The 16,404-nt window shown below is 52.4% G+C and overlaps 1 protein-coding gene across 5 annotated transcripts in view; it reads left to right on the forward strand.

The window, feature by feature from the left end:
• The window catches only part of RHBDL3 (rhomboid like 3), a 56,344-nt gene that overhangs the window by 15,903 nt on the left and 24,037 nt on the right, over positions 1 to 16,404 (forward strand). For 4 of the 5 annotated variants that reach the window (XM_036454297.2, XM_036454298.2, XM_036454301.2 and 1 more), the window contains 4 exons: positions 2,361 to 2,519; positions 7,174 to 7,398; positions 10,859 to 11,007; positions 14,825 to 14,937. In XM_036454297.2, the coding sequence (XP_036310190.1) occupies positions 2,361 to 2,519; positions 7,174 to 7,398; positions 10,859 to 11,007; positions 14,825 to 14,937 (646 nt within the window). The remainder of the gene's footprint in view (positions 1 to 2,360; positions 2,520 to 7,173; positions 7,399 to 10,858; positions 11,008 to 14,824; positions 14,938 to 16,404) is intronic. The other variant, XM_036454300.2, reaches the window with a different exon arrangement.

Here is a 16,404-nt window from a genome sequence, read left to right on the forward strand (position 1 = left end):
TTTGTCTTTTGCTCTTGGAATTTTAATAATGATGTGTCTCGGTGTGGTCCTCTTTGGATTCCTTTTGTTTGGAGTTCTGTGCACTTCCTGGACTTGTAAGTCTAATTCTTTCACCAGATGGGGGAAGTTTTCTATCACTATTTCTTTCAGTATGTTTTCGATATCTTGCTCTCTCTCATCTTCTGGGACCCCCATAATTCTGATGTTGGTTCGCTTGAAGTTGTCCCAGAGGTTTCTTACATTATCTTCAATTTTCTGGATTCTCTTGCCTTCTAGCTTCTGTGGAGGAGTGTCTTCTGGCTCTTTATGTTCCAAATCTTTGACTTGAATCTTGCGATCTTCCCTTCTGTTTTTAGGACTCTGTAAAATATTTTTTATTTCAGACAATGTATTCTTTATTTCTTGTTGACTCCTTATTAATTCTAGTTGATCTCTTTTCATATCCTCATAGGCCTTATCCATCTTTTCTAGGAAATTCTTGAAAAACCTTGTAAGCGTAGATTTGAACTCTATATCCAGACGCTTTTTGTCCTCCATTTCTTTCATTTGTGATCTCTTTTGTTGTCTCATTTCGCAGTTACAGATGGGACCAATATATATATATTTTTAATATATTTTATTGATTTTTTACAGAGAGGAAGAGAGAGCTAGAAACATCAGTGAGAGAGAAACATCGACCAGCTGCCTCCTGCACACCCCCTACTGGGCATGTGCCCGCAACCAATGTACATGCCCTTGACTGGAATCAAACCTGGGACCTTTCAGTCTGCAGGCCGACGCTCTATCCACTGAGCCAAACCGGTTTCGGCTAGATATTTTTATTCTTAAAGGTCTTTACGGGGCTGGGGTAGCGGAGTTTTCTGACATGCTCTATCGTGTGAACCACTTTGGTGTCAGCTCTGAAAGCTGGTGTTTGGGGCTGAGGGTGGGGACCCACGCCGTTAGGTAGGCCTCCTCAGGCAGATCCTCTCGCTGAGTTCTGGGGGGACTGAACTAGCCCATGTCTGTGGCTCTTGGCTGTTCCTCCTGGATTGCCTGAGAAATGCTGCCCCGAGAACCAGCCTCCCTAAGATGGTCTCCATTGACCTTATCTAGAAAAGGGAGAAACATGGATCTGGTCTTCTGGGTGTTCTCTCTCTCTCTCTCTCTCTCTCTCTCTCTCTCTCTCTCTCTCTCTCTCTCTCTCTCTCTCTCTCCACACACACATTGCAGAGTCTGATTGCCTTCAACAACCTCAGTAACCCATGCAGCATCTCCAGGATGCAGTGAGCTCGTGTGGGGAAGTGCTTGTGAGCAGGCAAGCTCTCAGCAGGCTTGGCCTCAGTTCCTAGCAGGGTGGGTGCTAGGGGGGGGGGGGCATCTGGGGGGACACTGGATGGGTTCTTCGAGGAAAGGGGGGCTGTGGAAGAGGGGCAGACAGGTTGTGGATTTCTCCAGGAGAGATGAATAAAATCCTTTTCTAACTGAACTGATGAGACCGTCCTTGGAAAATTAGCACCCACCTCTTCATCCGGGGCTCCCCTGTGCATTCACTAAACAAAACTTTATTAAGTGCCTCCACGGGCTTGATGCTAAGCAAGGGGATCTGTGGTGATGCTGCTGTGGGGGGACCACTAAGGAGTTGAAAGTAGATGATTACAGAGCTGTGCGGGGCGGGGGCTGGAGGTCTGTCCGAGGGGCAGACATGTCTAAGAGGAGCCTGTATGGAGCGGGGACGTCCAATGAGCTGGGAAGGGTGAGGCGGAGGCTCTCAGGGAGATGAGGGAGCAAGGAATCCTGGGCGGAGGGATCCCTGTGCTACAGAGGGCAAAAGGGTGATGCCAACAAACAGACAGAGCACAGGGAGCCTAGTGTCTTTGGGGAGCCCTGCTCTGGCCTGTGGGGTGGAGGGGGGGGGAGAGAAGAAGTAGGGGGAGGGGTAGTTTGACATGGAGGGAGCCAGCAGCCACACGCAGGATTGGCAGGCTGTGCTCCCTGCTCCTAGGCCTCAGCATTCCCCACGGGAGTCCCTCTGGCCCGGGCCCCAGAAATTCCTCCTCTTCCTCTGCTCGTCTTCTTTTCATTCCTGCTTTCCTCTTGCCTAGAGTCAGACGTAAGGCAGAAAGAAGGAGATTTAACCTCTCTGAGCCTCAGATTCCTTATCCACACACCAGACACTCGGGTTAGTGGACCTCGAAGGTCTCCAGGGCCTTCCAGGATTTTACGTGACGACTGTCCACGCTTTGTTTGGATGTTTCCCTCGGGGGCCTGGGAGACATCCCAGCACCGCCCCGGCCTCGTGTTGATGAAGATAGAGCCGAGAGGGGGCGAGAGCCCACTCACACGCCCCTCCCCTTGGCTTGTCTGTGCTTCTCCTGTAGTGTGACCCCGGGAACACCGGCTACATCAGCTCCGGCAAGTTCCGCAGCCTCTTGGAGAGCCACAGCGCCCAGCTGGACCCGCACAAACGGGAGGTGCTCCTGGCCCTGGCCGACAGCCACGCCGATGGGCAGATCTGCTACCAGGACTTTGCCAACCTGGTGAGCGCTCTGGGGCCCTTGCTGTTGGGAGGGGCCTGTCCAGGGGTTGTGGTTTAGCCGACCCTTTTGGACAATGAAAGGGATCTCCTGGCCCAGAGCCTTGAAAGAGTCCAGGCTTCAGCCGGGTATCAAGGACCTGGTTTCTCTTTGCCTCTCAGCTCCGCCTTCTCATCCTCTGAGAAGCCACTGGCAATTCCAGCCCCTCCTGTTGTGGCAGCGAAGTGGCTGCCAGCGTTCCAGCCCTCACACCCTCAGCCTCACCATGCAGGAGAGGAGAGGGACGCCTGGTGATAGCTCCCACAGAAGGGATTTATTTCCTCCCTTCCACTGGCCCAGACTGGGTCAGTGGGGATGTGTTGACTGACTCCAGCCAATCAGGGCCCACCTCTGGGGCTGGACGAGGGCTCCATGCCACCGAAACCAAGTGCTGGGAGAGGGAGGCAGGAGGCCATTGGCAGGAGAGAAGCTGGGGAGCAGGTGTGGGGAGGGTCAGGCCAGAGCTCTCCAGGAACAGTGGGGCACAGGAGCTCATCAGACCCGCTGGCAGACACCTTGGCTTGTTGCGGGGACTGGGGACAGGGAGCCCACGAATCCTGCCCACTGCTCTGACTAAGAGTAAGGACTCACGGCGGGTCACTGCTCTGTTCCTACTGGGGTGAGATTGAAATGGGGTTCAGTGTGATTAAGCAGGAAGCATGTTACCTGCCACGGGATGGTTGGAATATCAGTAGGCTCTACATGAACCATCAGGATGAATCCAAGGCTGGAGTCTGACCTTGGTTTCCCTATTGAAATGGGTGGGGACAGTCACCTCTCTTCTGTCACGCAGGGAGGGGTGAGACTGTGTCCTCTCTCTGTCACCCGCTGGTGTCAGTGCTGGGGGAGCCAGTCCTGTGCCAGGTGGGCTCTCGATGTGGGTGCCCGGCTTCGGACTTGCTTGAATTGCCTCTCGGCAGAGGGCCTGCCTTTGCCCAGTGGTTTCAGGGAGCAGCAGTCGGGCTTTGGGGTTCTCCTGCTGTTCAGAATGGACCCAGGGAGCAGGCCTTATAGAGGGCATGGGTCAGAGCTGGGCTACAGGGGGAGGGGCCGCCGGGATTTATGGGGCAGGCGGGGGCGGTGAGCCCTGGGACTGAGTCCAGCTGGGACACCGAAGACCAGGCCACGGGCTTGAGCCGGCACAGGCTCCTCCACTGCCCAGTGCAAGCACGTCTGCACAGCCCCTGCTCAGGCCCGGGCAGCGGGAGGGCCCAGCTGGAATATCAGTAGACTCTACATGAACGGCAGGTGCTTCTCTCCAGCAAGGGCCCGCGGGGTCCTCTGTGAACTCCCAGCTGCAGGGGACTTGTCGCTGTGGGGATTTCTGTCAGTTCGGAGCTGGAGCGGCCAGCTGGAGCCTGGATTCATGTGAGCGGGGCTGCCCTGGGGACCAGGACTAAGAGGAGGTCACCAGCAGGGAAGCCCTGGGGAGAGCAGGGGGCTCAGAGCCTGGAGTCAGGCAGACCTGGGTCCCTCTTCTGGCTCTGCCCGTGCCACTCAGTGAGGAAGATCTTCTGGGCCTGGACTTTACCTCCTTGGGGTCGTTGCAAGCATTCAACAAGGTGAAATACATGGAAGACTTTGTTGTCTGTAGTATTCTTCCAGCAGGTAAACTCTGCCACCTTCGTGAGCCCTTCCTCATCCCAACCCCCGCAGTGCTTTGCCAGGTCTCTCCCCGCCCCCCCCCTCTCTCTCTCTCTTTAAAAAAATATATTTTATTGATTTTTTACAGAGAGGAAGGGAAAGGGATAGAGAGTTAGAAACATCGATGAGAGAGAAACATCCATCAGCTGCCTCCTGCACACCTCCTACTAGGGATTTGTCCTTGACCAGAATCGAACCTGGGACCTTTCAGTCTATAGGCTGAAGCTCTATTCACTGAGCCAAACCGGTTAGGGCAACCAGGTCTTTCTTGATTGATATTGATTGATTGATTGAAGAGAGAGAAACATGGACCTGCTGTTCCACATATCTATGCATTCATTCGTTGATTCTTGTATGTGCCCTGTCTGGGGATTGAACCCGCAACCTTAGCTTATGGGGACGATGCTCCAACCAAGTAACCTACCCGGCCAGGGCGCCAGACTTCTCTTCTAGCACAGACCACATGACGTTACAGCAGAGAGGCTAAGGTTGTCACGTGAGGGCCTGCAGGTTGTGTTCTGTACGGGATGCCTGGCAGAGGCGGGAGTGGGGACTGGAATCTGGCATGGGCTTTATTCCCCAGGCCCGGAAGGGGTGCATCCACCTGGAGGGAGAGGATCCCTATCTACTTGGCAGGAAAGTGCCCATTAGCTGGCTTCCAGAGGCAGGCAGATCTGGATGTGAATCCTGACCCTGAGTTCCTAACGATGGGTCTCTGAGAAATTACTCTCCAAGCTCTGGTCCCCATCTTTATGGCGTGGGGATAACCCTAGGCACCAAATAACGAAGATGACACCCTCTTTTGCTGCTGTTTATACACCTGTCTCTCCTTATAAGTTCCGTGAGGCCCAAGACCATGGTTTCTCCTGCGCCCAGCACAGTGCTAGGCACACCAAGCGTGCAGGTGAGTGGTGAGTATGTGCTCACTGTGCTTCTGTCCTCAATGCTGAGCCCGACCCCACACGGGTCGTCAGGGGATGACTGCGGGTGTGTTTGTGAGTGTGCATGCAGGGCACGCCAGTGTGCATATTCACACTCAGAGATTAGAAGAGGATGGTAAGTGTGGCTACAAAGTACCTCATGCTGGGATCCTGTCTTGGGCTTACCGTGTGCCTGAGCACCAAGCCCTGCCTGAGCCCGGAGGAAGGACCAGACCCAAGCTTTGTAGGTGTGGAGCAGAGGAGAAGAGGGAATCATTGGAAGGGCTTCCTTTGGGAAGGCCTGCTAGGGCTTTAAGCCAGATTTTATTTTATTTTTAAAAAATATATTTTATTGCCAAAACCTGTTTGGCTCAATGGATAGAGCGTCAGCCTGCGGACTGAAAGGTCCCGGGTTTGATTCCGGTCAAGGGCATGTACTTGGTTGCGGGCACATTCCCAGTAGGGGGTGTGCAGGAGGCAGCTGTTCGATGATTCTCTCTCATCGATGTTTCTGACTCTCTATCCCTCTCTTTCCTCTCTATAAAAAATCAATAAAATATATATTTTTAAAAAATATGTATATTTTTTATTGATTTTTCCACAGAGAGGAAGGGAGAGGAGAGGGAGAGTCAGAAACATCGATGAGAGAGAGAAACATCCATCAGCTGCCTCCTGCACACCCCCCACCGGGGATGTGCCCGCCACCAAGGCACATGCCACCAAGGCACATGCCCTTGACCGGAATCGAACCCGGGACCTTTGAGTCTGCAGGCTGATGCTCTATCCACTGAGCCAAACTGGCTAGAGCTTCAGCCGGATTTTAAAGGTGAGAGACAGCAGAATCCAGGAGGGGAAAGGCTGCAGAGGGAGGCTCATCCCATTTGGTCTGAATGCAGATCCTCCCCCGCAGCTACCTTCCCCCCGACAGGACTCCAAACCCCTGTGCCTTGGTCTCCCCGGTGCTCCTGGCCAGCCCTCTCTGGCCTCCTGCCTCCGGGTTTAGCCTCTTGCCCACCGCTGAGCCCACTGTCCCAGGAATACGCTGATAACCCCCACCCCAGCTTCTGTGGATCAGCCACCCAGGCGGCACTGTGGGCTCTGGGGTTGGGAGGACTCAGTCTCTAGGACATCTCCCCATAGTCAAGGTCTAGAATGTGGTCGTGGAGGGCAGGTGGGAGGCGACGGAGGCCCCGTGGCTGGCAGTCAGCAGGCTGCTCTGATCTCTGGGAGCCAGGCTGACTGCTGGGTGAACAGCCAGGGCTCTGCTGTGTCGGGCAGCCTCAGGCTGCCAAGGCAGGGTCAGCGCCGAGGCAGGGTTCTGTGGCCAGTCACTTGAAGGAACTCGGGAGTGGTGGCCTTCCACAGGCACAGCTCTGGGTTCTGGGAAAGTCAGCCAGGACTGCCCAACCCTTCCCACGCTAACGTTTGTGAGGATGCTGAGTCCTGCTCACCCTCCAGCTCTCACTCAGATACTGCCTCCTCCAGGAAGGACTCCCTGACCACCTCGAGACCAGATTGGACTCCCTCCCGTGTGCTCTTGCAGCAGCCTTGACTCTGCATTGTGATTGCTGGTTACTCATCGAGCACCACTCAATCCCTGTGCCTGGCCATGTGCCTGACATGTAGTAGTTGCTCAGGGAATTGTGATGGATGGGTGGACGGAAGGAAGGTACTGTGAATAGATGAATACAGGCGCAGGAGGCTTACGGGATTTGAACTTGATGGTCCTTAAAACTCTCTGTGCTTTGGTTTCCACATCGAGCAAAATGGGGGTAGCCATAGGCCTTATGAAACCGGTAGACTGGTGGTAGCAAATGAACCAACAAATTATGTAGTGCTTAGAACAGCCCTGATTGTGTGAGAGCTCAGTGAATATTGCTTCTGGTGAGCTATTGTAGAACAATAAGAAAGGTGGGATCTAGGCCTGGTTAAGTCTAAGGATTGTGCTGTCTGGGAAATGGGTCGGGGTTCCCGAGATCCTGGTTCTGACCCTGCCCCCCTCTCCCTCTTCCTTCCCCTCTTCCTCCCTCCCCCCCCCCCCCTTACCTGTGCAGATGAGCAACAAGCGGTCCAACAGCTTCCGCCAGGCCATCCTGCAGGGGAACCGCCGGCTCTGCAGCAAGGCCCTGCTGGAGGAGAAAGGGCTGAACCTCTCCCAGCGCCTCATCCGCCACGTGGCCTACGAGACCCTGCCCCGGGAGATCGACCGGAAGTGGTACTACGACAGCTACACCTGCTGCCCCCCGCCCTGGTTCATGATCACCGTCACCCTGCTGGAGGCAAGGACCAGGGTGGGGCAGGGCCGGCCGGCCTCGGCACAGCCAGGGCAAGAGAGCGTGAGGGGCAGGGCAGCGTCTTTTCCACCAAAAGAGCGATGGCCGAGGGAGGAGCCAGTGGCAGTTGTCATGGCAATCCAGCCCCAGTACAGGCCAGGCAGTGTTGTCCTCTCTCCTAGACCCCAAAGATATCCCAAAGATTCTTACTTCAGGCAATAGTCACTGCAGCAAAATCCCCATGGGACACCCCACCTAAACATAACAACAAAAACAATGGGAGAGTTAAGTCAGGCTAACTCACTAAGACCAATTTATTTTAGTTCCTCCCTGAGTGAGTAATGTGGACAGGTCATTTGCAAACCCCCCCTCTCCCCCACCCCTCACCCCAACTCCATCCTCCGCCTGGGAAGCAGGGATAAGCAGGCCAGCCCTCCTTCTCCCATAGCTCCCTCCCCTCTCCCCCCCCCCCCCCACCTTAGCCAGAGAATGGAACACAAAAGCCTCCCACAGTGCATATGGGAGGGAGTGTTTCTGAACAGGTAAACGTGGACTTCACACGTTTTGAAAGAACATTCTCCCCTCAGGGAATCATCCAGACCCATTGTTATTCTAAGAGTCTCCTGCTTCAATATCAACAGAATCCAGTGGTACCCCTTTCTGAACCAGGGCCCACGCGTGAGGAGCTCTGCATTCTGTGGGCCGTTCCGCCTAAGAACCCGTGGGCCCCTCCACCCCTAAACGGATGCTCGGCTCCCCCTGGGCGTTTTATAACCTTCCCAGGTTTCTCTCCCAGAGCCACGGGCCTCATTACCACCCCTGCATATGTTCTTGCAAAGTTCCTGATCAGACGGCAGGGTTGTTAAGCTTCATGGCATTCTTTTTTTTTCCGCTGAATGAGAATAGCTGGTCTGCAGGCCCAAGGCTTCTTCCAAGTTCACGTTGAAATGGCAATTTTTCTGAGATATGCTTGGACTCTTCCAAATGCTTACGGTGTTGGTCTATTTATTAACTTCTATTTGAGGAGCAATAATAACGAACTGGCTTGGAAGCTATATTTGTTGCCAGGCCACCCGCATCCTGTTAGGTGGACGGAAAGGCTCCCCAGAGAGCCCAGGGGAATCCAGCCCAAGCCAGTCCAGGCTCCACCCAGGAAGCCCTAACCCAATGCTAATTACGGCTGCCTTCCCGAATCCCATGCCAGGCACCCGGCGGGGCCCCCTGTATTTTAGCTCATCACTATCCTGCAAGTGTAGGCATTCCTATTCCCATTTCCAGGTCAGGACATCGAGAACAAGAAAATTCAAGTCGTCTGTCCAAGGTTATCCAGAGAAGCCAGATTTTGGGTCCAGATTGGTTTCAAATTTCCATAAGCCTCAGCTATGTAAACTCAAACCACCATCCTAGAAGAAAATGTTGAAATAACTGTTTCAAAGTCCTTGTACAAAAGCCCAAGGCTTTTTGTTTTTAAAATACGGTTCTATAATAGATACCCAGCTTTCTGATTCCATAATAGAGAAAATAGCAGGGACCCACTATTAACCAGCAATAAAAAGTAAGGGCCTGACCTGGCTGGTTTGGCTCAGTGGATAGAGGGTCAGCCTGGGGACTGAAGGGTCCCAGGTTCCATTCCAGTCAAGGGCACATCCCCAGGTTGTGGGCTCAATCCATAATAAGGGGTGTGCAGGAGGCAGCTGATCAATGATTCTCTCACATTGATGTTTCTATTCCTCTCTCTGTCTCCCTTTCTCTCTCTGAAATCAATTTAAAAGGAAACCTGAGGGGGTGTTGTTCATTTGTTTTTTGTTAATCCTCACCTGAGAATATTTGTCCATCTATTTTTAGGGAGAGTGGAAGAGAGAGGGAAAGACAGAGAGAAACATCAATGTGAGGGACATCGATTGATCTCCTGCATGAGCCCCAACCAGGGCCAGTGAGGAATCAAACCCAGGACCCTTTGGTCTGCAGGCTGACACTCTATCCACTGAGCAAAACCGGCTAGGTCTAGACCTGAGCTTCAAACACAAGAATTTGGGGCCATTTCGTTGTAGGAGGGAAGCCCCATCGATTGCTGGAGAAGACATCACTCCCGGTGCCCAGCTCAGTACCTGAGGCATCTCTGAGAGATTATGCACATACCTGATTAAGAACCTAGGGACATGAATGATGCATTTTAGAAAGAGTTCCAGAAAAAAAGTAGTTTACCTTTCAGGGCTTAAATTAGTGTGCGTTAGTCATTTGCATAGTCTGCTTATGTGGGGTGGTGGTGAGGATGCAGAGAGATTGGGACCCTTGTGCCCTGTTGGCGGAAGTAGAAAATGGTGCAGCTCTATGGGACATAGTATGGCGATTACTCAGAAAATTAAACGTAGAATTACCACATGATCCAGCAATTCCACTTCTGTGCATATACCCAAAATAAATTGAAAGCAGGGACTCAAGGAGATATTTGTACACCCATGATCATAACAGCATTATTCACAGCAGTGAAGCAACCCAAATGTTCATCAACAGATGAATGGTGCCGAAACCGGTTTGGCTCAGTGGATAGAGTGTCGGCCTGCGGACTGAAGGGCCCCGGGTTCGATTCTGGTCAAGGGCATGTACCTTGGTTGCGGGCACATCCGCAGTGGGGGGTGTGCAGGAGGCAGCTGATCGATGATTCTCTCTCATCGGTGTTTCTGACTCTCTATCCCTCTCTCTTCCTCTCTGTAAAAAAATCAATAAAATAAGAGAGAAAAAACAAACAAACAGATGAATGGTAAACAAAACGTGGCTTATACATACAATGGGAATGTTATTCATGCTTAGAAAAGGAAGGACATTTTGGCCTAATCAACAACATGGATGAACCTTGGTGACATTATACTAAGTGAAATAAGCAGAAGGCGAGTTACCTAGAGTAGCCGAAGTCATAGAGACAGAAAGTACAATGGTGGTTGCCAGAGATGGGGAAGGAGAATGGAAAGCTAACGTTGCATGGCTATAGAGTTTCGGTGTTGCAAGTGAAAAGACTTCTGTGGTGGTGATGGTTGCCTAACAATTTAAATGAACTTTATGCCACCGAGTTGCACACTTACAACTGATTTAGATGATAGCATGTATTTCTGTGTATTTTACCATAGGTTGTTGTGTGTGTTTTTTTAAATCAACTTATGTGGCATTGCCTTATCCCCTAAATGGGTATGTTCTTTTATTGGGGTTAAAGTTTAAAATCCTCCAAACCCTTCCTACTTAGCCCCAAGGAAGTGTGGGCACAGATCATATGACCATGTTGTGACTAGCTAACGCAAAATAACCCAACAGAGGGGTAGCGATGGGCGAAGATGAGGCTGAGCACTGGCCCTCCTCGTTCTCTGAGAAGGAAAGACGACAACTTCCAGCAAGGATTCCGGGTGTTAGCACAGGGGGTTCCTGGCAGTTTTGTACTTAGTAATGGGCCCTTCCGTCCTGTGCTTTCACCCAGGTGGCCTTCTTCCTCTACAATGGAGTGTCGCTGGATCAGTTTGTGCTGCAGGTGACCCACCCACGGTACCTGCAGAACGCACTGGTGTACCACCCGCAGCTCCGAGCCCAGGCGTGGCGCTACCTGACGTACATCTTCATGCACGCGGGGTGAGTGCCTGTCTTCTTCCCCTCTACCAAGAGTCCCTGTGGAGCCCTAACCGGTTTGGCTCAGTGGCTAGAGCGTTGGCCTTTGGACCGAAAGGTCCCAGGTTCGATTCTGGTCAAGGGCACATACCTTGGTTGTGGGTACATCCCCAGTAGGGGGTGTGCAGGAGGCAGTTGGTGGATGTTTCTTACTCTTTATCCCTCTCTGCAAAAAAAAAAAAAAAAAAAATCAATAAAATATTTTTTTAAATATTTTTTAAATGTATACCACGGAAAATAAATGTGAGCCAAAGATTAAAAAAAAAAAAAAAAAAAAAGTCCCTATGAAAAAACAAGTAGCCCCAACAGCATGGATGGAAATATATATATTTTTTTAGTTTGTCTCCCTGGAAACAGGATTTGAGGTGACTTCTTGAAACTCATCTCATACCAAAATATGAGTTATTGGGAGTGTTTGGGAAAGGGAAAATAAAGGGAGTAAAATGCTCACACCCCACAGTGAAATCAGCACAAACATCCATAAGCATGTGAATCTGTGTACTTGCTAGAGGTAGGTTATAAACTTCTGAGCTTCCCAGTGGCCAAAGCAAAGAGGGAAATACGGTCAGCTACCAAGTCCATTGTCCACAAACTGTTGTATGTGAGTGCCCCCAGCAGTGAAATAAAGGTCAGATTTCTTGAAGCTGCCTTCTTCCCAAAGTGCTCTCCGTACATGGTGAGGGTCTTCTGGAGGAATCTGGCAATACTTACTGTTCTGTTTTCAGGGCCTTGCGGCCTTGTTTAGGGCTGGGGTGCAGTCAGTTCTCACCAGTGCCTCTTACCCAGGATCAGGCCAGGTGACTACCCAGGCCCAATTCCTTTGAAAAGCCCTGCCTTGGCTGGAGACCATTTTTACGTAGTAAAAGTGCTGAGTTGGAAAAGCGGAGTCCCTGGACCCCCAACCTCAGTGGTGTCTTCTACAGCCTCTCCAGGGGAGAAGCACAGGGGCTCGCTGTTAGTCTGGGGCAGCCCTGGGAGTGCCTGTCCCTGGGGTGGGACATGGGAAGAGGATCACTCTGGCCCTCGGAGGTGCCATCATGCTGATTCCTTGGCAGAAAGACCTATAGTGGCCAAGAGAGAGCCCCGCTGTGAGCCTCCCTTCCTGTTGAGCCTATAAATGGCACAAACGCCAACCTCTAATTGGATGCACCTGCTGGAGAGGGCTTGGGTGAGGAGACATTCTGATGGTTCTGGTGGATGCCTCCATGCTGAGCCAGAGGGGACTGTGCCCCGGGCTGTTTGCCTTGCCTGCTGTCCCAGGCTTTGATCTCACAGGGCTAATGAGCAGAGGGAGGGAGGCGTGTCATGTATCAGTCTTCTCAGTCAAGATTAGGAGGCAACAGGAAGCAGGAACTTCCCTGGCCAGGATGCCCAAGCCCGCAGGTGCACATGGATTGAGACTCTCTGCCTTATTTGCAGGACCTCCCTCTGGCCTTCCCTGATCCCTGAGGTAAGGAGGGAGAATGGACAATGTCTCTAGGCCTCCTTGTCCATTCTTTGCCTCCCAGAGTGGCCAGAGCAGAGATGCTCTCCCCGGAGGCACAGGGGTGGCCTCGAGCCTTTCTCTGGCCATTGCTTCTCCTGGAGCTTCGCCTGACAGGAAGAGCCCTGGGAGGATTCTCCAGATCTGTGACCTTGAGGGAGGGGCTCCTGGCTGGGGCCACAGTAGACAGGAGATAGGAAGAGCTGGCTAGCATCTAGGGAAAGCCCGCAGGGTGACACACTATTCAGGGACTCTAGGCCAGTGAATTCAGAAGTCGCCGTGGTTGAGTCTGGCTGGCATGGCTCAGGAGTTGAGCCTTGACCTATGAACCAGAAGGTCAACTGTTTGATTCTTGGTCAGGGTACATGCCCGGGTTGCAGGCTTGATTCCCAGTGTGGGGCATTCAGGAGCAGATCAATGACTTTCTTATCATTGATGCTCTCTCTCTCTCTCCCTCCCTTCCTCTCTCCACTTTTTAAAAATATATATTTTATTGATTTTTTTACAGAGAGGAAGGGAGGATGTGCCCGTAAGCAAAGTACATGCCTTTGACCAGAATTGAACCTGGGACCTTTCAGTCCGCAGGCCGACGCTCTATTCACTGAGCCAAACCGGTTTTGGCATCTCTCCACTTTTTAAAAAAGAAATCACTGTGGTTGAGAAGAAGGAGGTTGAATTGGGAGGCAGGAGCTGTGATTTCCCCTCACCTAGCCTCTTCTAGTCTCAAGTTCTAGGCTATAAACAAAGGAGACGAGAGTAGAAAACCTCTGAGGTCTCCCTATGAGTCTGAGGCCACCACCCAGCTCCTTTTCAGTAAATGTTTCTGGCATTTCTAATCTAGGATCCTTCGGCTGGCACAGTCGGGGTGTTGGGGTGGGGAGCCAGAGGATTGCAGGGATGGTGGGAATTGGGGACAGAGCCTGACCTGAGTCATGTGCGACCTCACAGGCACTCTCCTGGATCAGCAGGTACCCGAGCCCTGCCTGCCAGGCCAGCATCCAGACCCCTGGTTACATGCTCTGTTACCCTATAACCTACGCTTCCCCAGGGAGCTGTCCAGCTGCTCAGTTTATATGAGATAATGGATGTGAAAGTGCTTTGTAAACTTGAAAGCACACACCAATGTAATAATAGTAATGCTACGATATTTTCTAGTAACATGCACTCAGCTACACACCATTTAGCAACAAGATCTGGTCACATGATAGCGTAAGAAAAGAAGGCCTTCTCAGGGCAAGAAACCCCAACCCTGAGAGTTTCAGGCAGAATGGGTCCCTGCACACCAGGAGGGAGAGGCCTCACCCGTGAGATGTGAAGTGACAACTGAATGAGTAAGCTCTGAGACGCATCTCTAACACTGGCACTTGTTTTGAAAACATCTATTTTTATTTTTTTTTAATATATTTTTATTGCCCTAACTGGTTTGGCTCAGTGGATAGAGCATCTGCCTGCAGACTCAAGGGTCCCAGGTTCAATTCCAGTCAAAGGCATGTACCTTGGTTGCAGTAAGAGGTGTACAGGAGGCAGCTGATCGATGTTTCTCTCTCATCTCATCGATGTTTCTAACTCTCTATCCCTCTCCCTTCCTCTCTGTAAAAAATCAATAAATTTTTTAATGTATTTTTATTGATTTCAGAGAGGAAGGAAGAGGAAGAGAGAGAAACATCAATAATGAGAGAGAATCATTGATCGGCTGTCTCCTGCCTGCCCCACACTGGGGATCGAGCCCGAAACCCAGGCATGTGCCCTGACTGGGAATCGAACTGTGACCTCCTGGTTCATAAGTCGACGCTCAATCACTGAACCATGCTGGCCGGGCCACATCTGTCTCTTTAAATATCAGTAGCTCTTACAGATATTATACAATAGCAAGCCAGCTGCCCTTGGGACCTGGTGAATGGAGCAGGGCCTGCACATCACAGATCTTGGTTGTGCTACCAGCCTGACCCTAAGCTGGTCAGTGCCCTTCTCTGAGCCTTGGCTTTTCACGTGTCAGCCAACGGAGTTGCTGGGTCTTGACCACAGCCTTTCACTGTGGCCAGAGCAGACATGGACAGTTACCGCCCAGGCCCTGCACGTGTTCTCGTCTCTGGTGGCGGGAAAGGTGTGGAAGGAATGCTCTTTGCAAGACGATCTGTCTCTCTTGTGATTCCTGCCCACACTGTCCCAGACCATGAGTTCCTCAAAGGCAGAGGGTCTTGATCACTACTGGACCCCCAGCACCTTGGCAACACGGTGTTTATCAAATAAACGGATGGATGACTGGATTCATGAATGGCGTGTGGTCTCTCCATACAGAATAGAACACCTGGGCCTCAATGTGGTGCTGCAGCTCCTGGTGGGGGTGCCCTTGGAGATGGTGCATGGAGCGACCCGCATCGGGCTGGTCTACGTGGCTGGTGTGGTGGCAGGTAGGCAGGGGGGCCCTCTGTCTATAGGATAAACGTCCCCAGGGCAGCTGGGACTGACTCCCCATGGGGCCAGGCAAGCCCCAGGTTCTCAGTTGGCCCAGGACTCTCATCACCAAAGCTCCTGACTATTAGGCTTGTTCTCCAGGCAAATCCCCCTCACTTCCTTGGGGAATCTGGAAAGGGGACTGCCTCCCAGACAAGGAGGCATGTGATGGCAAAGGAGAGGAGAGCACAGGATGTGGAGCACCGTGTTGCAGCTGTGTGAGCTTGGAGACATTCCTTCACCTCTCTGGCCCCATTAAGCATTAACCGTGAACTAATAAGATCTGCCTGCAGGGCGTTAGGATGGTGGAGCGAGGTGACACATGGAGTGACAGCATTACATAAATTGTGCCAGGGCACACACAGTGAGATCCCTGGAGGGGCATCTAAGGCTGCGGGAAGCCAAGTGCCTCCCTGGCCAGGCCAATCCCTGTCCCCAAAGGGAGATCTTGCCTCTGCCCAGCTGGCCACTGTCCCTTTGATTGACTCACCACTGACAGGAGAGTCAATCTGGCCTGAAAGGGGATAAGTATCCGTGCCAGCCCAGCCAGAGGAGTCTGGGCCCCAGCTGACTTGGCTCACGTGGCAGGTGATCATGGCCTTGAGCACAGGGCAGCCTGAACGCCCCCTTCCCTCCGCGGTGAGGGGCAAGGGGGGCCGGGGTAAGCTGGGGAGAGCAGAGCAGGCTGTGCAGGAAGAGTCTGCACCAGCCAGGTCTCCGAACAGAGGAATCTCTCCTGTGATGTTTCCAACTCCATTGCCGGATTTTTTATAACAAGGTTTGCTGCCTCAGCTCTTCACCTTGACAGCTGAGCCCAAGGGAGCTTTGTGAGTGTGTGTGTGTTTAAGTAAGACCTTAATCCTTCCTGAGGAGCACTAAGCTTGTCACCAGGAGAGCGGGGCACCGTCAGCCTTGTAAACAACAGGCAGGCAGGGACCCCGGGAATAACCCAAGTGGCTTCAGGCATCGAAGGGGGAAGGGTCTCACGCCTGCCGGGCTGGGCCGGTCTGCTGGTTCCTGAACCCTCAGCCTGGATGGCGGGCTAAGGTTAAAGCGTGAGTACCTTGGACAGCACCCACGCCCCCTTGTCCCAGAATCCGGCACCTCCCACATCCTTGTGCGAAGGTCTAATGAGCATCTCAGTGTGCTAGACTCACTCAGCCACCCACGCACACCACCCCCCCCCCACTCCCGCCCCCAGTCGCTTGACATCTGGGGATTTATAGCCACACTTTCCAGACCTAATGCTCAGAGACCCAGATGGTTAATGGTGAGGAACAGGAAAGACACTCAGACACTTGCAGCCAGGAGTCGAGGAGATGGGAGAGCCAGTAACCCAGAAGACAGAAATAAGGTTCCAGATGACTCAGGCCCCACCCAGATCAGACGACGCACAGCGGGGAGACAGTGCAGAGCGGGAGGGT

This window comes from Pipistrellus kuhlii, unplaced genomic scaffold (assembly GCF_014108245.1).
Source record: "Pipistrellus kuhlii isolate mPipKuh1 unplaced genomic scaffold, mPipKuh1.p scaffold_m20_p_28, whole genome shotgun sequence".
NCBI lineage: Eukaryota > Metazoa > Chordata > Mammalia > Chiroptera > Vespertilionidae > Pipistrellus > Pipistrellus kuhlii.